Genomic DNA, 22,885 nt, shown 5'->3' on the forward strand with positions numbered 1-22,885 from the left:
AGTGCTTCTGAATTACAAAGTTGCAGTACAAAGACTTCTGGAACTCTGTAAAACATATGGTTCATAACTGAAATACCACAAAGATACATGCTTGTCAACAGACAAAATAATGAAGGCACATTTCTCACTAATCATCCCTTTCAATAATAGTTACAGTATTATATATCCACGTCAAGAGGAACTACTGTAAACTATAGCACATGTCTCGACTAATTTACAGTGTGCTGTAAGATTTCAAAAGGAAAATAATAATTTCATGATGCACATAAATTCTGAAAAACTTTTGAATACCATTTTTGATCCTGTGATGTAAAGAAATATTTCACAATGAATTATATCCACTCAACTAAATTCTTCTTACTTTCTTAAATGATGAAACTTGTGAACAATCATTTCAAACTGCCGGAATTATATACAGGACGTACATTTTTCATAAATTGTCCTGTCCGGTATTTCAAATAAATGATACCTACCATTAACACATAGGTTGAAAACTATGGTAATTTACCTCAATCCTTACTTGCAAATTGCAATTAAGAACACACAGTGATTAAAGTTAGCTACAATATCTACTAAAGTCACTCGGTTTTCAGAGCATATATAATATATACAACCACTCAAATATATATATATATTGAATATTGATAGATACATACATAGATAAATAGATACTGTATAAACAGTAGGAAGTTATACAGATTAAAACTAAAAAAATCACAAAATCACAACATGACAGGCATTGTTGATTATATTCCAGTCAATTAAACTGGATTACCTGATTACTTAAAAGATGTTACAAGAATCTTTAGTCTGTCATATAACAGTTAACAAAAACTCATAGCTTTGAAGATAAATAAAAATGCCTTTTTTTATTTTCCTGAATGCAGCTGTAATTAAAAAAAAATAGAGCTTTGGCTTTTATTTACAGGATAAGTTTTAAATTTTTGCAGCGGTACGAGATATTGAAACTACCGAAAACAAAAGGGGATTTTATATAAGAGAAATTATCATTCATCAATGAAGATGTGGTATAATTCTTAAAGCAAGAAAACACACAAACAAAATTAACAGCGAATACAATATCATAAAAAATGGCAAAAGACACACTGGTCTTAAAAAAATATCTTTTAAATTTTCTTTTCTTTCAAATCCTCCATTATCAGAACTGGTAATGTATCCCACAATTACCCCCATTCTGTAGATTTTGCCTTTAACCCAGTTTTGCATCTTTTTTGTCTCGTCAACATTTTGGCAAAGTACGACTCCCAGGAAAATATCAATCATCGTAAGTCCACCTCATTTGATTTAGCAAACAAGATTTTTCTGAATACTAGCAACCAAGATTTTCTCTAATAAAAACATGATTTTTCTAACTCTCCATCACACAAATATATTTAACAGGAACAGTTGAAGAGGAAAGATATTCAATGGACTTGATATAGGAACAGTTTCTATTCCATAGTTACATGGTAAATGAACACACATCCAACTACAATCTTTTTGAGGAATCTCATTACCATGAATAGCCTGACCAGATTATTGAATCAGGACAACTGACTCTCATAGGGGTGACCCGAAGGCTTTACCTCTCTAAGATTAACATTCAAATTCTATACAATTTTATTTTGATTCGATTGTTGGTTAAATTTTGATAATCCTGTTGAAATTGACTAAATTGATTAGTTTCTAAAACTTGAATTTAAATATTGGTTGACGTTTATACTCATAAACTGTGTTCAAATGATGGTCGTGACCTGCACAGACAAATGTGGCAGAATCCTCATCACCAACTGAGAAAGTTCCTTTCTTAGCGAAGTATCTATGTTGTTATCAACTTGCACGGAAAACGTACAATCGACAAGTTTCAATGTCGCCCACTAAATTACAAATTTAAAAGAGAACCATTTGATGCGGAACTAAACATGATCTGTAAGACAAGAGGTTTCTAGACATATTGCCGCAAGCAAGTGAATATACAACCATTCCAGCTATGTAATAAGAAAAACCATGAACTGTAAAGATACCAGTCAGTAATGTAATCATTTGGTGTCCAATAATACCATAACATCTACCACTGACCTGTTATTACTACAATTTTCATGAAATTTTAAGCTATCAAAGTCATCCATCACAATTGCTTCACAGAGAACTGACTGATATCAGCACTAAAAGGGCTGCAACCAAAATAGGAAAATCTATCACTAAACTATACTCAATTATCTGCTGTTCTCAATTTGTGAATTTATATATTCATGTAGTGTTTATCCAATTCAAGATCTTTCCTTTATTCTACTCCTCTCATTTTCCACTTCACTTAAGACACTGTGATCTTCAAAACAGTATAATCTTATTCTGATAAATGGCATATACTTAATCTAATAATTCATTCTTACTAATTGTATAGGGATTTTTTTTTCATCAACAGTAATTATTTCAAAATATCCTTCCAAGTTTCACTTTGAACATTTGGTCACATATTAACTTGTTACCCAGGTACTTAATGCATTTCATGGTTATAAGACCCTGATTTTGTCAAATATTACTACTGCCATTTTTACACACAACTGAATATTTTCCATGTGTATAAAAAATACCATACAAGAGTTTTTTTTAACTTTGAAAAGCTATACAGTACAGTACTGTATATGGTACGCTGCTTGATTCAAAACACTTCATTATGATTCCTCATTTTTATTTCTTTTGGTATCTTGATACCTTTATATGATGATCAATATAATCAATTTGAAAATAGAATTCCAAATGGTAATGTTACCATCTATGTAATGACTGTTTATGGTCAAATAAAAGCAGACTCCAAAGACATACGTAAATTAATTACTTTCTAAATTATGTTTCTTCCAGGATGGTATGTCTAATTTATTGATGAAGAAATTGTCACCAAGACCTGCAGTATGCTTATAAAACTGCCAGATATCTTCCTATATGGAGACAGAATATTTGATTACATATATTACAATTACTGTAAACTTCAAGATGTCTGAATTGAAAGAAGTTATAAACCTCTAAAAGTAGAGTTAACAAAAAAAAAAAAAAAAAAAAAAAAAAAAAAAAAAAAAAAAAAAAAAAATCATTATACCATCTACTGTACTACATTAAAATATATCCCAGATTTGTGGATAAAAAATGTTTTACTGATGGTAACTAATAAAAGGAAGACATTATATTATCTATAATAAATTACTAACAGCTTATGATGGATGCAGGAGCATGGATTAGTATACGCTCTCTTTCCCACAGATGCAAACCACATCCAATAAATTATCATAAATTAGTTAAAAGCTATTCAAAATGCAGTGTCAAACATGACAACTAAGTACTGCACAATTCTTTAAATCTTTGAGAAGAATGTAAGGTATACAGTATGACTAGCCAGGCATATCTAGTACTTAGGAAGAGTACCACAGAAATAGTGAATACAATATTCTCAGATGTTACTATACAAAGATGACTTAGTTCCTTTAAACATTCTTTATGCTACATTAAAATACACAATTTTCCATGTATATATGATAGATAGAATAAACCAACAATTTATGATAAAAGAAATTTATATTGAGCTTTCAAAGAGACCATCTCCCTTCCCCTTCAGAAAACAAATGTTTTGTTTTCTGAAGAGGAAGGGAGATGGTCCCTTCAAAATCTGAAAATAAATCTTTTTTCAATAAATTGACAGTTTATTTTATCTATTCTCTATACTGTATATTAAAGAAATTAGCTACGACTAGTATAAGTTGTAACTGTAAGCACCTTAAGTAAATATATGACGATTTCCCAACCTCAGCGACTGCTTTTTCACTTATTGTACTTGGGAATTAGCATCGTGTGAACCTATCAACACAAGCGCCAAGTCCCAAAACTAGAGACTTCAAAAGCAAGGAAGAGCACCGACTTTATAAGCCTCTCATTAAAAAAGTCATGCAAGCCATAAAACCAACTTAAATTACTCAAATCTTAATACCTTTACAGAAGGTCCTCAACTTACAAACCGTCAGAGACACAAGCACAAATCCAACTAAAAATAACAAAGATAAGATAAAGGAATAGTCAGGCCTTCTCCATCATGTGACTCAATACTACACAGTATTCTAGAAGTTTTATTCCAGCTGTGACCAAGTTGTGGAGTGACCTTTCTAATGGGGTACTTGAATCGGTAGAACTTCAATATATGTAATTCAAACTTGCAGCAAATGTTTTCATGCTGAACAGGCTGACATATGTCACTTTATAGTCTATACATGAATTATCTATTTTAATGTTAATGTCTTTTAATTAAATACTTTATCTTAATTTTTCATAACATCTTATATAGTTTACTTGTTTCCTTTCTTCACTGGGCTAATTTTCCCTGTTGGAGCCCTTGGGCTTATAGCATCTTGCTTTTCCAACTAGGGTTGTAGCTTGGCTAGTAATAATAATAATAATAATAATAATAATAATAATAATAATAATAATAATAATAATAATAATGTAATAAAAATATTATATCATATAATACAATAAGCAAAACAGCATTTGTAATAACCCAATATTTTTTTCATATGAAACCTGACTATTTCTTGACTTTTGAAGCTGGAAATCATAAGCATGGGATTCAAGTTGGACCTACCTAGGCCAAAATTTAACAAAATTTGACTTACAGTTTCTTGGAACCAATTAAGTTTGTGAATTGAGGACATTCTGTAATTTAAAAAAAAATAATAATAACAAATGCAAATGTTATCCGCCGTTGACTTCCAAAGTAAGAAGCCCAAATCATCAATGAACCACTATTTTTTAGTAATCTTTAAAAAATCAATGGAATTATACTATGACCATTCATAACAAATATGAAAAATTACTTATAATACATACATTGTACTGTATATCATAAGCATGACTAAAAACATAAGATACGCAAAATAATTTTGATTTCAGTACACAAAAGAAAAGAAAAAAAAATATAATTTACTGGTCAACTCCATAGAGAGCACTGTACAGTATCATATCATTCACATTCTACTGTACACACTGTATCATAGCCCTTTACAATAAATCTAAAAATGTAACATACCAATAAAGTAATAATAAATCATGTGTTCTTTTCTTTTTAGGAGCTGTTGAGATAATCGAAAAGCTTCAATACTTGATTGAATTACAAAATGCTCTCTCAATTATATTATTATTTCATTGGAATTAATACTGTACTTTATATAACTATTGAGCCCATCATACCTATAACTAATGTCTCTGTACATTGCCAAACCATTACCAAAACTCTCAAACAATACAGTAGCTCTATCATCTTACCATGCCAACACAAAATGTATAGTTTTTGAAGCTTCTATAATACAAAATAGATTTCAAAGAACAAAACTATACAAAAATTTGTCATTTTAATATTGCACATCCTAAGATATTGAATGAAGTCATTGATAACAAAATGCCAAGATTTTAATGGATGGCAGTCATAATGACTTGAAATTAAGGAATAAGTGACTATGCAACACTTGAAAGATACAAGTGACTTTCACTTGTTATCAAGATGAATAAATGTAATAGAAATATAAAAAAAAAACATTTAAAATCATAAAATGGTCAGTAACATATCACATGAGAAATGACTGCGATAATTGATATATGTGTAGTTGGTCATGATCTTGAGCAGAAAGATAGCACTAACAGCCCTTTACCTAGAAAGTTCTCAAATGAAACTCAAACTAGGATTATTAATATATACAAGTGTGGCTACTTCCCTTGTTTCCCTACAGCATACTTATCAACAGTCAAATCATTTACCCGATGAATAGAGGCACAGCGATAAAATAATCAATAAATTACACGTGAAATAAGTGGCTGTTCTTGTCGGACATATTAGGCAAGGATTTTGTAAACACATGAACAGGTGAATTAATCTCCTAACACAAGGAAAATGTAGGTTCATCCTTGCTCCTTGGTCTTACCTAGAAAATGCACATCTCCCTATACTTTGTGAAACCTAATTAATGTGAATTCTCCACAACAATCATCCTGCCTATTTCAATTAGGCTTCAGGGAATCTTACAAGAATGTACTTAAGAGAATGTTTTCCTACAGTCTCTTAGATATTAAAAAAAGAAGTACTGATCCCTGTAGTACATAAAATGCAAAGAATGTAATAGCAATTTTTTCCATGTAATAATAAGTCTATGCATAAGACATTAATATCAATGGTTTACTGCATCCAGCCCAGTTATAACACCATTTATGGGATGATAGTTGTGCACACCTCTAGCACAATTTTGGAACTATAAAGACAGCTGCAAAATGCGAGTACCTCGGACCGTGTTCATGAGACTTGCCGTCTCAAGCATCTCTGATGTTGCTGTTACTACAAAACTTCTAAATTAAAACTGAAGGTATTTTACCTTAGATCAATTTAAATCTTTTTATATTACTTTAACATCTTTATTTCTATGAATTGTATTCTATCAATAACTCTCATAAAATTAGAATATACACACAATGAAAATACTTTTAAAAAAAAATAAATTTAACAAGAAATTCTATTTTGATTTATGGAATTTATACCATGGGGGCAGAGGCCCTTCAGCCTGAGGTACAGATTTGGATGATGCATGATCAAATAGAGCAATCAAAAATAATTATTTAAATTAACAATTCTCCCTTGGACCTTTTAGAGCAATACCAAAGGTATAACTATTGCAGATCGAGGATTTATGGACGAAATAATGTGCTATTATAGTATCTCTATTTTCATTCTACATAAGCAAACATTAAATACCCATTACCATCTTAGGTATGGGCATCTAATGTACAAGAATTAAGGAACAGTACCTGAAATGCCACACATGAAGACCCACTACAATAATAAAGATGGGAAGATGAGAATGGAACGGTGATGAGAACCACATGCACGGATATAACAGCATGAGGATGGATGCAAATGAGATAAGATTCAACCAAACAACACAGGTACCACAACCAAACATTACCCGCCGAAGGATTGCCTTATGTCAAGGGGGTCGTGCTGGAACTTAGGAAACATCATCCAAGAGTAGAGTGGTGGTACTAGAATAGAAAATGCAAAAAAAAAGGAATAATTATTTATATCACACTCACAAATATTTAAAAAATTATAACCTTTAAACATCTAAAGCAAACAGAAATATAAAAAATTAAAAGGTGCAAAAAGATTCACAAAAGCAAAGCCTCTTAAATTAATTTTCAATTAACTAATCTTCTGTTTGGATGATAATTGCAATGACTGGAGGAAAATGAAATCAAATATTTACGGGTCATGTACTGATATAACTATGGCATATGAAAAATAAATCAAAAAATTTAATATGAAAGATGTATTCAGCAATACATTCTAGATCTTATTAAATTATAAATTTTATTTGATACTTAAAAACTGAAAGTGAAAATTTGTAAGACGTGCATTGCAGGATCATAAAATAATGTATAAATTATTCATGAAAAAAAGTTGTAACTGAGGATAACGATAAAGATTCAAAAGGGGATAAAGCATTCTAACGGGATAAGACCATGAATAAAACAAAACAAAAGCAAGCATAACTCTCCGTTAAATCACAAACATACAAGTCGCTATGTAACAAACTAGAGTAGACCCTTCGTAAGATGTTACCTGATTTACAAAATAGGCAAATATAATTTCATAGGCTTCAAGCCACCATGGAATACCTATGAAACATGTTTCTGTAGTATATAAACTAGACACTGATAGGGCAGAAAACTATCATGACCATACGCCTGAAATGAAACTACATCCATACACAGTCGCTGAAAATATCCCTTACATGAATAGAAGCCCATGTATTTCCTTTCCTCACTAGACTATTTTCCCTGTTGGTGCCCTTGGGCTTATAGCATCCTGGTTTTCCAACTAGGGTTGGAGTTTAACAAGTAACAAAAATAAGTGTAATAATTCCCATAGGGAAAAGAAGTTTGATAAACTAGCAAAAAGTTTGGACTTTATACTTAAAAATGGTGAAATTTTGTATATCTCTTTTCCCCAATATCATAACATGCTTCAATTGAACTTCATATGAAGTTTATTAAGAGGATTAGCAAGTTAAAGAATGATGGACATTCAGACAAATAAAAAATAATGCTTATTTCTTTCCAATTCTATTGACATTCACCAATCTGAATAATGAAAGTCTAACACGACCTAACAATGAAAGGGACAGTAAGATGCCTATCCATTAACCCAATATAGTTAGAAAACTGCGTTAAGGTACCTATTTTTGAGTCCCACAAAAGCCACATAATCTACGGCACCTTTTAGCATTCTCAAGGTAACATTAGAATACAACAGAGCTTTGGTTAATTAAATCTTTGTTAAGCTTTTATTTCCAAAAAGTCCTAATGAAAATTCTTATTCTGCCACTGCCTTAAAATCTCCTTTCAAGTTATATAATCCTAGTTGATTACAAAATTTTTGTGGGGAATTTTTTTTTTTTTGTATCTACCTTATGTCTAAACAAAGTTCTACACAAAGTTCTTGTACGACTAACTTTTTTTATTGAATAAAAATTAGTGTAAGTGTAAATACTGAAGGGTAGCAGAATAGCCTTTTTAGACTAAAAGCCATATGTAAGGAGGCCACGATTCCTGATATAAACTTGATATCTAAATCTGTAAAATCAAAGATTTTCCTTGACATACTCCCACTTCAAAAGGTTTTATGTATAATTTCTCATTTTTAAAACACTTGCTTAAAAAACTTATGGTACTTTAATCATTCAATCCTTGAGATGAATAAAAAACAAAAAATTGGGCAATACCAGACATTAAAAGGAAATGTATGCAATCTGAATTAGTTGAAGCTATTTGTGATTTATACTGAAAATTCACAGAATTCTTCATCACAATTTTAAATTGAGCAAGAAGGTAGGATACGGGACAGTCCTATGAGAATATTACACATACGGAACTTTAAATTAAAAGCAAAATAAAGTTAAGAAAACAATAGCTCCAATTTAACAAAATTTAAATTTTCCACTACTTAGGGAAATGCATTTTCCTATCTGATTTTCCATTCAAAAGTACTGTATTACATTATGTACAATTAAGTAGGAATTCTTGATACGTATACATGCTAGCTCAGTAGTGTTTAGTAAGATTAGCCGACTGAAAACAATGGAGAGCAGCAGGGGGTTGGGGTGGATCCATAAGTTAATTAAGTTGGGCTTAGGAACTTTTCAACCTAAGAACCAACACTTTAAATGTATCTTTCTTAGGTCGGGAACTAAACTATACAATCGACAGAAAGGAACAAATTACCACTTAATAATCTTTTCAATATTATTTGCCACGTACCTCTTCGAAAACTCCACGATTAACAGATTACAACAGACACAATACACACCTTTCTTCACAAGACAAGCAAGACAGAGAAAAGACTACATGAAAAGACAATCTTGAAGTTAATGGACAAAAAAAAAAATGCTTTTAGATTACGCAACTGATTTCCATAGCTCTATTCACAAGCGAGTAAGCAAATATATGAAAGGTTTCACTTAGTAAAGGTACTACTCATAATCTATGGCTAGAAGTCAAAAGATATTGTTGTTATAGAAAAAGGGCTTGTATTAAAAAAAAAAAAAAAAAAAACTTGCCTATAAAAGGTACGCCCAAAGAAAAATATAATTTAACCTGTAAATTTATGTGAAATCTAGAGATTCTGTCAGATCTAAGATTAGCTAATTTAAAAACAGTATTAACTAGACTGTATACCCCACCTAATGAACTATTAAAATCCTAAATAACAAAGATGGTTTCTACAGCGACCTAACAAACATTTGTTGTAACTTTTATAACAATTTTGAAATACTGTACTACAAACTACATTATTACATATAATTACTGATATTGAATATGTACTGAAAATCAATTTTGAAAACATCAGATTCCAAGAAACCGTTTTAACGACAACATAATGGTCATGCTAGTACATAAGACAGGGCTGTAAGGTGAATTAAGCATATCTTTTTTGTCACATTTGTACAATAAAGGTTTTAAAGGCCACTCATGAGTGGCAGATGCAAAGGAGAGTGACACTGCCCAATCAAGCAGGACAATGCCCTAGAGACTGATCATACATATACAGTATATGATCAGTGCCCTAGCCCCTCTCCACCCAAGCTAGGACAAAGGAGGGCCAGGCATGGCTGCTGATGACTCAGCAGATAGACCTATAGGCTCCCCCACACAACCCCCTCCTTAGCTCACAATGATGGTGAGGTTGCAGAGACCAAAGGAAGTAACGAGTTTGAGAGGGACTAGAATCCCAGTCTGGCGTTCACCAGTCAGGGATGTTACCACATTGGCCACCACAACCCCCCCAAAACAGCATGAGGGTTAGTTTATTAAATTTATTAATTACTTGTAAAATTTGTATCCAATCATGCATTTTCAATCATAACCCTTCGTACCAATACCCACAGGTCAACAAGTTGTTTTTTCCTTTATGCCAACATGCGAAGAAGTACCAGTGATTTAGTTATAGAGAGACGTGTCAAAACTGCCATTTCTGGTTATATTGCAACTATGTTTTTTTGTCATAGGCCAAAATATTAATGTAACAAACAAGATGCAAAACATTTTTGAATCGATGGTTATTACAGAAATCAAATGGGCATTTAGCACAAGAAGACTTTTGTACATGGACTTTATAATACAAGAAAGCTATATTGATCTACTGTATAGCATTGAAGTGTGAGATGCAGCCAATAATAATAATAATAGATTATCATTGAGATTAACAGATTTTCATTCCTTTGCCATACCATATAAAACAATCATAAAGAAATTTAATCATTCTTAATACCAACTAACAATGTGTTCTTTCTGGCTTTCAAAAAATTCACTCACAACTGATGAACTTTTATGTAACAAGAAATACTTGTGACTTCTAAAAGGAAACAACTTAGTCATTTCTAACAACAAAAAATTATATCGGTTTTAATTTTGCCATAGCCTCTGTACAATAGCCTTCCACTGTCTTGGGTTAGAGTTCTCTTGCTAGAGGGTACACTCAGGCACAGTATTCTATCTTATTTCTCTTCCTCTTGTTTTTGTTAAAGTTTTTATAGTTTATGTTGGTAATACTTGTTTTAATATCGTTAATGTTCTTAAAACACTTTATTTTCTATTTTTTCCTTTCCTCACTAGGCTATTTTCCCTAGTTGGAGCCCCTGGGCTTATAGCATCCTGCTTTTCCAACTAGGGTTGTAGCTTAGCAAGTAATAATAATGATAATCCAAAATTTGCACCTCACAAGAATAAGTAACTGCATCCCACATTCCAATATTAGTTAACATTCATAATCAATGGTAGAGAGAATTTCCTTGATTCCATGAATGCAAATATAGGCCACTTGGCATCCGATATCAATGGAGGCAAAATTTCAAGAAATGGAGTGATGTTATTAACCTAGATACCTATGTTAGGTATAATACCATCTGCTGTAAAGCTGAACCCTCTAGAACTTAATCTTATAATGCATAAGGCATTACATGAATGAAAGACAAATATTAAATTATGTAAATTCAAATATACAGCTAAAACTAAATTATCAGTGGGGTCACTTAAAAAATTTTCTATTTTCTTATACCCTTTATGTATCACAAGAAAGAAAAATATACTCTACATGGATACATGACTAGCAACAACGACTTAATTATTTGTCTGAAGAATAAAATTCAGAATGCTTCCAAATTTGTATAAAACAAAGAATACTTTACTTTCAGAAGTCTGTTTACCATCAGGATACCAAAACTTTCTCCCAACTTCTTTTGGTATAATAAAGATAAGTAACTTGTATAACAACTCATAAACTAAAAGACAACAGAAGCCGAATCAATTTTGTCCTTCATTCAAGTTCCTGTGGTTAGTACAAAATGCAAAAAACAAACAAACAAACTCGTACTGCAATGCGGTTATAAGGCTGCACTGTTCAATATGCCGAGGTAAATTTTAGATTTTAAACAATAAGTTTTAAGATGGCCCCAAGCACAAGCATTCTTCAGATTTTTTTCCTGGGGTTTCAATGGATATACAGTACATTTCAGTTGTAATAAATAATCTTTTAAGGATCATTATCTATGGACAAAATTACAAAAAGTTGTAAGTCTATACTATACAATATTTTATGGAAAGTTGTCCATCTTTAAATACACATTCCTATCTAATGTGGGACTGAAGTCGTTATCACATTTCCAATGATTATCTTAAAAAACCATGAATCAACTAACCCTATAAAATGAACCTGAAAGGGGCACTAAGAATCCTCTACCCTAACGAGAATTAGACTCTTGAAAAGTATATGAAAAACTTCCTATCTAAAGAACACTTTAGGTAAAAACAAATTATCTTATACATCTCGGTCTCAATTTTCATCGCATGAACACACAAAACCATCCATAAGTCATTGGCAAGCATTTATTCAGTGAGCTACTGTAAGCAGGCTGTTCTTCTAAAGGAAGGGAAATCAAGATTTGGATATCTATTCACCACTCTACATCTAGCTAAACTCTCAGCAAATCATCATCACTATCATCAACTCTAAATACTCTAGAGGTGGATCCTATAAGAGAGGAACTTTCTGCAGGTCTCTGGGTTATGTCTGTATACCCTTTCATTCCGATGAGCCTTCGGGCAGACGACAAAACGCGTTGACCTCTTTCGGACTTGAAGAGAACCAGCACTATCACAAATATAATCCCCGAGACGACTAGAATGGTTGCGATGACCCCGGTGACATCCGTATGTGAAGGCTCTTCTTCTTTCTTCTGCGTATCAGCAGAGGGAACAACAGAAGAGTTATTTTCACTGCTGCCTTTACCAGCGTCTGTTTTATTTGATTCTGTCGATGAAGAGGGTAAAATCACGGGAGGGGCAACTGTATTTGGTGCATCTGTTTTGTAAATGCCTTCAATACACGTAACATTTGTCTTCCAGGTAAATACTGCTTTACACTGGGTCATGTCCATTATATCATCAGCAACTGGAACTCCAAAGCCTGCCGTCATATCACAGCTGAAGAAAATGACTGAACTCTTTTGGCCTGTTAAAGCTCCAGAGCATGAATCTCCCCCAAAGTAACTGAGCTTAAGCTTATCAAAATCCCAACTTAATGTAGACTTCTTGTAGGAGCCATAAGTTTCATTACTAGTGGTACACACACTGGACTCGCTGCAAGCGGGACCACATACATTGACCTTGAATAATTTATTTCCATGTTTAACTTCGTAGCCACCAGACTTTTGCAAAGGCTTCAGGTCAACGTTGGTTTTAGCTGCCTTGTACATAATTTGGCAGACTGGACCTGAATCCGGAATTTCTTCTGATTTGTTACAAACTACTGATGTCTTCCATTCAAAGATATATTGACAGTCATGTGTTATTTCTTTAAAAACTGGAGTCCCCTGAAAAAAAAAAAAAGATATAAAATATTATATACATACATATACTAAGGCACTTCCCCCAATTTTGGGGGGTAGCCGACATCAAACAAATGAAAAATAAAAGGGGGACTTTTCCTCTCTACGCTCCTCCCAACCTGACATGGGACTCTCTAATAAAATATTAGAGAGCAATAAAGCTAGTACCATCAAGAGCAACAATACTCTTCAATACAAATTAAATAAAAAAATAAGTATATCTCCCATGTAAAAATCAAGATGATAAAACAAGAGATGTGAATCTTTTACTATGTGCAACATTTTCACTTTTTAATTAATCCACAAAACTAATTAAATATGAAATTAATGCAGTACTGTATTGCAAAAAACCAGTCCTCTATTTAAATAGTAAACAATGTCACAAGAGAAAAGTTTGAAAAACTTTTAGGAGAAAGTCTCCATTGTCAACTATATTTACAAGATTATAAGGTCATGCAAAATATTTCATAAAAGCCACTCCTGTACGGATTCAACATTGACAAAACGTATAGTACTACTGTATATCTGAAAAAAGTTTCAAACTATTCCTTGTTTATATGTCAATTTACCGCAGTAGTTTTACAATAAACTCTATCAGAAGTACAGAAAGTCTTCAACTTACAAATGTAATAGGCTCCCAGAAGCTGTTTGTAAGCCATATTTTGTTAAATCTTAAGACCTGTCCACACGATAGAGCATGGTCGACGGGCAAACGGTGATACTAGACCCCTTGGTGAAGTCGGAAGCAGGAAAACCACACACAGGAATCTGACAACACTGTTTATAGCCAGATCCCTGACTTCGGTTTTCTCGATCCTGATGTCATCAACCCTCTTCCTCGCTACCTATTGTGATCTGGTATCACCGTTTGCCCGTCGAGCAGGCTTGATCGTGTGGACAGGGCTTTAGCCTTACTGCCATGCCTACGATTTCTCACTACAAAAGTCAATGAATAGTCCAGTTTTATATGAAGTAAATATCAGGTTATCATTATTATTATTATTATTATCATTATTATTAACTGCTAAGCTACAACCCTAGTTGAAAAAGCAAGATGCTATAAGCCCAGGTGCCCCAACAGGGAAAATAGCCCAGTGAGAAAAGGAAACAAGGGAAAATAAAATATTCTAAGAAGAGCAACATTAAAATAAATATTTCCTAAATAAACTATAAAGACATTAACATAACAAGAGGAAGATAAATAAGATAGAATAGTGTGCCCAAGTGTACCCTTAAGCAAGAGAACTCTAACCCAAGACAGTGGAAGACCATGATACAGAGGCTATGACACTATCCAAGACTAGAGAACAATGGTTTGATTTTGGAGTGTCCTTCTACCCTAACCAAGAAGAAAGCAGCCACTGAACAATTAGACTACAGTAGTTAACCACTTGGGTGAAGAAGAATTGTTTGGTAATCAGTGTTGCCAGGTGTATGAGGACAGAGGAGAATCTGTAAAGAATATGCCAGACTATTCGGTGTATGTGTAGGCAAAGTGAAAGTGAACCGTAACCAGATGGAAGGATCCAACGTAGTACTGTCTGGCCAGTCAAAGGACCCCATAACTCTCTAGCGGTAGTATCTCAACGGGTGGCTGGTGCCCTGGCCAACCTACTACCTACCAAGAGGAAGAGAAATAATATAGAATAGTGTGCCCAAGTGTACCCTTAAGCAAGAGAACTCTAACCCAAGACAGTGGAAGACCATGATACAGAGGCTATGACACTATCCAAGACTAGAGAACAATGGTTTGATTTTGGAGTGACCTTCTCCTAGAAGAGCTGCTTACCATAGCTAAAGAGTCTCTTCTACCCTTACCAAGAGGAAAGTAGCCACTGAACAATTATAGTGCAGTAGTTAACCCCTTGGGTGAAGAAGAATGGTTTGGTAATCTCAATGTTGTCAGGTGTATGAGGACAGAGGAGAATCTGTAAAGAATATGCCAGACTATTCAGTGTATGTGTAGGCAAAGGGAAAGAACCGTAACCAGAGAGAGGGATTCAATGTAATCTGTGAGGCCAGTCAAAGGACCCCATAACTCTCTAGCGGTAGTATTGCAAATGTGATTTTGTTTACAGTATTAAATGATAAAATATCGTTTTATTACAATATTTCTTTATCTTATCACAGTATAAAAACTTTTGATACAATATCTGAGATTTATAATTTGGGTTTGTGTTTGTTTTTGGATTTGTGTTTGCATCTGAATGTTTTGTAAGTTGCAGATCTTTTGTAACTGGAAAAAGAAAAGTTTCAAACGATTCCTTGTCTACATGTAAATTTACAGCCGTATTTTACAATCAACTCTCCATCATGAGGCTCAATACTACACAGTATTCTAGAAGTTTTATTCCAGCTATAATAAAGTTGTGGAATGATCTTCCTAATCGGGTAGTTGAATCAGCAGAACTTCAAAAGTTCAAACTTGCAGTATGTTTATATGTTGAATGGGCTGACATAACGTGAGATAACCATGTCGTCCTGATGGGAGGGATATATGAACTACAGTGATATTCCCAGAGAATTTACCTTTAGGTCTCCAAAATTCTAACTCCTGCCGCGAATATCCTTAAATTTTCTCTTAAGGATATCGCATAATTCAGGGGACGTATGCTTGATACGACACATAGCGATCTTCACCCCGAATAACGTTTTCGCCTCGAGGGGGAAGAGAGGCAAATTTGGAAGGGGAGCCGTTATCAAGGTTACCCTATTTCCCATACTACTATTGAGTATCAAGATGACGGTCATTCCTATTTTTGTAGCGATTTCGCTCGGTGGTGTTCCCTGTTGATCTACTGTTTTTGATCGATTTTGTGGGGATTATTATGAAATCTCCAGCTTCTTTCGCCTCTGGAAAGTTGAGTATTAATTCTTTACAGTGTACAGTATATATTTTAGCTCAGTTTACATATGAAATATCAGCTTTAATGTTGTTAATGTTTTTAAAATATTTTATAATTTTTCATTACTTCTTATATCACTTATTTATTTCCTTCCCTCACTGGGTTATTTTTCCGTGTTGGAGCCCTTGGGCTTATAGCATCTTGCTTTTCCAACTAGGGTTGTAGCTTAGCTAGTAATAATAATAATAATAATAATATGACCACAAAGGTGGTTGCAACATCCCAAAGAATACATATAACTTTTTGTCTAACAGACTAATTAATTCCCTTACTTTCCTGTGAGCGACCTAGGGGCAAAAATAAATTGGTGCAAAGGGAGACCCTTTTCTTAATTAGTTTAACTTTACTGAATCTAGATAAACAACTCTTGATTGGATTGGACAAAGATGAGAACAAGGAAATGAGTAAATGCAACAGGTTTATATTAGTTAAGTTTTCACAGATTTGTATGTATTCATAAATATTACATGCTTATGACTTAACTCATTCCAAGTTGGCACTGAGCAAAGAATAAATCAAATTTGTTTTTTAACCTTATTATTGAAGATTTTTTTATATCTATTTGGCATTTTCAGCCTTTCAACTAATTTCAACTAAAGTTTTGAATCCAACTTGGAAACTTCCCGAGGTACTCTGGCAATTAAAAAAGAAATAATGTAGGTAAAAAAGGGACTTTATATGGGATCACTGATCCACATCCTATACAAACTGTAACATTGGTCACTCGAAGCTTTACCTTGTCCTGTGCTGTACTGAATTAGAAATACTGTACTAAAACAAAAAGTTTATAACCAAGTACGAATACTTTCTTATTACACAGTATGCAGATAACTACTCACCATGCCAACTTTTTCATCACATATAAAGGATATTCTTGTCGTAATTGGAAATCCAGGATTTGTTTGACACACCGATCCAGATGAATACATAAGCTCAACAACTTCGTCATTTGTATTTATTGGCGTTACCATAGGATGACCCAGATTCAAGGGTGGGTCACTATTAGCGGCGTCTGCAAGGCAAGCTGCTGACCCAGGATGGCATAACAGTCCAGTGATTTGATTGAGAGGTCGACACACATTCAGATAAAACTTTTGTTTGCGATTGTACGGGTTCAGGGTTTCGTAGTTACCAGAAGTTTTAATAAGGGGTGAAAGGTCAATGCGACGGTCCCAGGTGTCAACGTAACAATTTATTCTTCTTTCACATGCAAGCTCTGTGTGCCAGTTGATATGATATGTGCAGTTATCTAAATCGTCGTCAACGAGTACGGGTCCTTCTGCCGAACCTTCTGCCCCGCAAACAAAGTTAATCAGCGTCGCTCTCTCGAGTCCATTTCGACATCTCGATCCCCCGTCATAATGAAGAAACAAAAAACCAGGAAGATAATGAAGGTTGGCATTCGCCTCACCAGCACTTGCAAGCCGGCCATTTTTGTAGATAAAACAAGCACCGGTATTTTCACCTGGGCACTTTCCAGACTTAACATAATCACAAACATTCAGTACAATAGGTATTCCACCATCTCCTTGAACATCATAACCATTATCTTTCTTTAGAGGACTTAAATCAAAAACATATCCTGTTACAGGATTAGTAACTTTGCAATCTTCTCCGCCATGGATACCTGATGCTTCATTCACGGGGCATGCAACTGGCGTGGCCCACTCAAATATGTATTTGCAATTTTCCTCTGCAATAAGCTGTGGGTAAGGATACAAGGCGTTCATATCACATTTAAATGTTATGATGGTTTCCGTGAGAATTGAGGGATCACTTTTGCATTGATCTCCCCTGGGATACTTCAGGAGGAGGGATCCCTTTTCAATAGTAGGGCCACTGGAAACTTCTCCAATACTAACAGCATGATTCTCTTTATCAAGGTCAACTATGCAAGCAGCAGATTTATATGGGCATCTACTCTCTTTACTATGGACAATTGACCTACAAACATTCAACACAAACTTCTTAGAATGGTTCGGAGAATAGTATTCCTCGTTCACAAGAGAAGTGGATAACTCACTAAGATCATAAACAGTTCCATTTTCAGTGAAATAAGTGCAATCAACTACTTGAAAAGGAGGACAAGCAACACGTGTTCTCCATATGAAGTGGTATGTACAAGGCTCTTCCTGTATAAATACCGGCCCGTCAAATCCACTCTCTTCATGGTCACACATAAAGACTATCTGTGTGGACCTCTTGTTACCATCTTCACAGCCTTGTGTACCATTCACAAATCTCATAATCATGGTACCATCATTGAATGTTAAATTTGAAGAAGCTAGCCCTCCACTAAACTGCTCCGTCCCTTTGACTTGGCAAACTCCAGAAGTGTCTTCTCCATTGCACTTTGATAACAGAGGTCCACAGACATTTATCAAGTAAGAATGAATACCATCTGATACATTATAATCATTGTTTTTATTTCGCAATGAATTGAAGTCAAATTCATGACCATAAAGGGGGTCAGTTACTCGGCAGTCAGACCCAGTCTTTAAATGTCTCGGGCATGCAGCCGGAGTTAACCAATTGAAGATGTATTCGCAAGTTTCTGTGACGTCTATTAAAACTGGCTCAAGTTCTCTCTGGTTACAGAACAGATTTATACGGGTTGACCTTGAATGCTGACCATTCTTGCAAACATCACCTCCTGCAAAAAGAAAAAAAAAAAAAAAACCACAGTAAATTAAAAAGGACTAGTTTACATCACATCACAAGTAATAGGTAATAATGGCATATACAAAAAGCATCATTTGCATAAACGGAGTCTTTAAAATCAGACTTATAAAAAGGAGTTTTTATGATAAAAATTATATTTCCATTATAAAATAAATTTTTGTACATACATACCCAGTAGTTATATATATAGCTTACGTCCCTGACGTCACGGCAGAAAATTCAAAACTCGCGCCAATCGCAGATTGGATAGCCAGGTGTACCACCTGCGCGCCCTCCAGTGAGGTACCTGGAACCATTCCATGATTCCTCAGATCTTCCATGCCTCTCGTCTCTAGAGGGGAGGAGGGTGGGAATTAAATTATATATAACTACCGGGTAAGTATGTTCAAAAATTTATTTTATAATGAAAATATCATTTTTAAACATATAACTTACCCGGTAGTTATATATATAGCTGATTAACACCTTTGGTGGAGGGTTAGAGACAGCCAATATAGTTGGAATTCTGCTTAAGGGGACCGTCCGCGGTGGTATTTTGGCATACCAACTTGAAAAATTCAAAAATCGTTTTATTTTCTCTCTGTATAGAGAAACATATCGTATATGCTCTCCAGAAGTTTCAACCCATTATTTTCATAAATAATGATGATACGGGGGTTTTTAAATCATGACGTCATCCTGGGACGTCGTCTGCGCGACTGAGTTTGACACTTCGTCTTTGCGTGTTTTTTTTTGTTTATATACATCAATTTTTTCGTTTTTTTTTTCTCGAATTTCATACGTCTGGCAATGAGAGCTCACTGAAGACCCTCTCAGCACACGCAGTTAGAGTCGACACACGACAGTATCGTCTTAGACTTCGTGAGAGTGAGACGCACGTGTTTTTGTTTACATTCGCCCACGTGTTTATTAGTGTTTTTTATAATTCCTCGTGAATTCTACATCATGCCAAGGAAAAGCATTATAAAAAGGGGTACAAGGAAAGAAATTCTTTCAAAATTAGCGAGTGCTCGGAAGGAAAAACTGAAGAAAAAACAATCGCTTTCTTTGTCATCAGCTCTCGCATTGTCTGCGAGAGAGAGAGAGAGAGAGAGACGTGAGCCTTCTACCTCATTTTCGCTGCCAGATGAAGGAGAATTTGGCGGGCCTAAGCCATCCACGTCGCGGGATATAAGCCAGGAATTGCTTTCAAGCCCTCAACCTTCAACCTCACGGTACGTGAGTGAGGACTCGATTTCACCGCCAGTTCCTGATCATAGAATTGGGATTGATATTAGTGATATCCCAGAATATGATGAAAAATACACAATTTCAAGAAAACAGCTAGAAGGAATGATGAAAGGCGTGACTTGTAGAAAGCGAAACTGTAGAAAGTCAGTCAAGTGTACACGCAGAAAGGGACAGATGGGATACAACATTTAGAGTATCTTGTGATGGTTGCCATACGGACATTAGCTACCTCCCCCCAAGGAGGCATGGGAGGGGAAGGGAAAGTCATAAATTTGGTGAAGCAATTTTATAAGAAGTGTATCCTTCTCTTACTACAGGTATAGGAAGAGCAGGCCTGAATAAAATGGGAGGATTTTTCTGCAAGCCTCTGGCAGAGCGATCTTATGCCAGACATAGTTCTTATCTTTATAAAGAAATGGAAAAACATTACAGTGATATGCAGAAATATACATATGATTATATAAAGAAATTTTATATAGAAAATAAGTTGGCAATACCTGATGAAAATGGCATAATAGAACCTGATGAAAATGGCATAATAGATATAGATATTTCTTTTGATCGAACTTGGTTATCAAGGGGCCATAAGTCACACGTAGGTGTAGGGTTCGTTATTGATGTATTCACAGGGAAAGTACTCGATTGTGAAATTTTGTGTAATTATTGCAAAATATGTGACAAAGGAAAAGAGGAAGGACAAGAAGAAGGAAATAAGCCAAAACATAAGTGCAATAAAAACTTTGAAGGAAAATCTGGTGCCATGGAAGCAGAAGAAGCAAAGAGAATGTGGTCGAGATCATTGAATAATGGTTTCAGATATAAAACATTTGTTGGGGATGGGGACTCGAGTGCATACAATGCAGTATGTGAAATGAATAAAGGCCAAGGGCCATATGAAGGTGTGAAGGTAGAGAAGGAGGAGTGTATTTGTCATGCCCAAAAAAGAATGGGCCACAGGCTCATAAAAATGAAATCAGAAGTGAGTGAATACATAACAACAAAAAGCGGAAAACAGATGAAAAGAAGTTTATTGTCAGGAAAAAACAAGTTGACCCAAGCCATTATAAATAATATTCAAGCATATTATGGTATGGCAATAAGAAATAATATACAAACAACAGTGGATCAGATGCGAGATACTATTTGTGCTATCTATTATCACTTGACATCTGATGATGAACACCCAGTCCATCAAATGGGCCTGAATCATGGTGTTTTTACAATAGAGCTGTAGCCAAAAAAGAAAAAATACCATCACATGCAACAAGGAAAAATCATCTTGCAGGAATACCCTATGAGCTTCGCACACACATAAGAAGTGTTTTCAATAGTTTGGCTGACCCCAAATTATTGCAAAGATGCCTGCATGGCTGGACTCAAAATCCAAATGAATCTCTGCATTCTAGGCTTTGGATGAAGTGCCCCAAACAAAAGTTTTTTGGCATGTCTAGAGTAAAATTTGCATCAAGGTTAACAGTTTTGGAAAATAATTTTGGATACATGCAAAGTAACTTGATGGTAAAGTTATTTGGAAAAAGTCCTGATATAGACACTTCCCTCAAAATTTATGACACGGAAAGAGCAAGAAGTAGAGAGAATAAAAACAAGAACAAAGAAGACAGAAACAAGGAGAAGAATATAAAGCCGGAGCATTTTAGCTCTGCAAAACCCTGGCAACAATGAGGGAGGAGGCAGCTCCCGACACCCTTACACTAAGTGTATTAGTACACTTAGGGTATTAATACCCCTTTTAAGGGGGGGGGGGACCAGGAGCCTTGCTGTAGAAATCAACAATATCAACAATAAGAATAACAAGTAAGTTTCCATAATAATGTTTTTTTCATTTTTTTTTATGAAAAATGCAGAAATTTACATGGCAAATCTTTAGGAGCTCATAACTCGAAAACATACTTATCCGCACTTAGGTACATTTTTCTCAGTTATTTATTGTTTAATTTTAAAGATAAAGATATCATTGAAAAGAAGAATAAAAATGCCACAATTCTGTCAGACAAAATTTTAATTTTCATTTTACTTTTATTTTCAAGATTATTTTCCGTCTAGACGAGGAAAAAAAAAAAAAAATTCATTAGAAAAAAAAAAAGGAAAATCAAAATTCTGTCTGACAGAATTGTTCGGTTGATAGAGTAGTTTTTATGGTAAAAGTTTCAATACAATTGGTATTATAGTAGTCGGGAAAAATGTACCTAAATTTTTTTTTTTAATCATGATTTTTGCTAATAAATCCAAAAGTTTTTGATCAAATGACTTAAAATTTTTATATGATGAAGGTATTATACATGTCTAAAACATATATAGAAATGGTGTAATTTGGTTCATTAGAAAAAAAAATGGCGGACATGGCGGACGGTCCCCTTAAGAGTTAATAAAACAAGCTTAAGGGTTCGTACCTGATAAGGAAGCTGACTTCAATGATTCTCTGCCTCATTATGTCCGCTTTCCTTATGAGATCCAGCGATCCTCCCAGGGGGCTGAAGACCTCTTAGGAACTGTAAAACCGGTGTATATACCTCTATGTGACAGAACCTCCTCCAATACCCAGTTCTGGGCATTCTCAATGAACAAAATTGACCACCT

General features: G+C 34.3%; 1 protein-coding gene across 3 annotated transcripts in view; it reads right to left on the reverse strand.

The window, feature by feature from the left end:
• Positions 1-1,832: 1,832 nt before the first annotated feature.
• Positions 1,833-22,885, reverse strand: part of Lerp (lysosomal enzyme receptor protein) — an 83,807-nt gene continuing 62,754 nt past the window's right edge. For 2 of the 3 annotated variants that reach the window (XM_068365382.1, XM_068365381.1), the window contains 2 exons: positions 17,215-19,028; positions 12,067-13,454 (listed from right to left, as the gene is read on the reverse strand). In XM_068365382.1, coding sequence (XP_068221483.1) covers positions 12,555-13,454; positions 17,215-19,028 — 2,714 coding nt within the window. In that variant the 3' untranslated portion in view covers positions 12,067-12,554. Of the gene's footprint in view, positions 7,069-12,066; positions 13,455-17,214; positions 19,029-22,885 lie in introns of those variants that run through there. The other variant, XM_068365383.1, reaches the window with a different exon arrangement.

This window comes from Palaemon carinicauda, chromosome 42 (genome assembly GCF_036898095.1).
Source record: "Palaemon carinicauda isolate YSFRI2023 chromosome 42, ASM3689809v2, whole genome shotgun sequence".
Classification (NCBI taxonomy): Eukaryota; Metazoa; Arthropoda; class Malacostraca; order Decapoda; family Palaemonidae; genus Palaemon; species Palaemon carinicauda.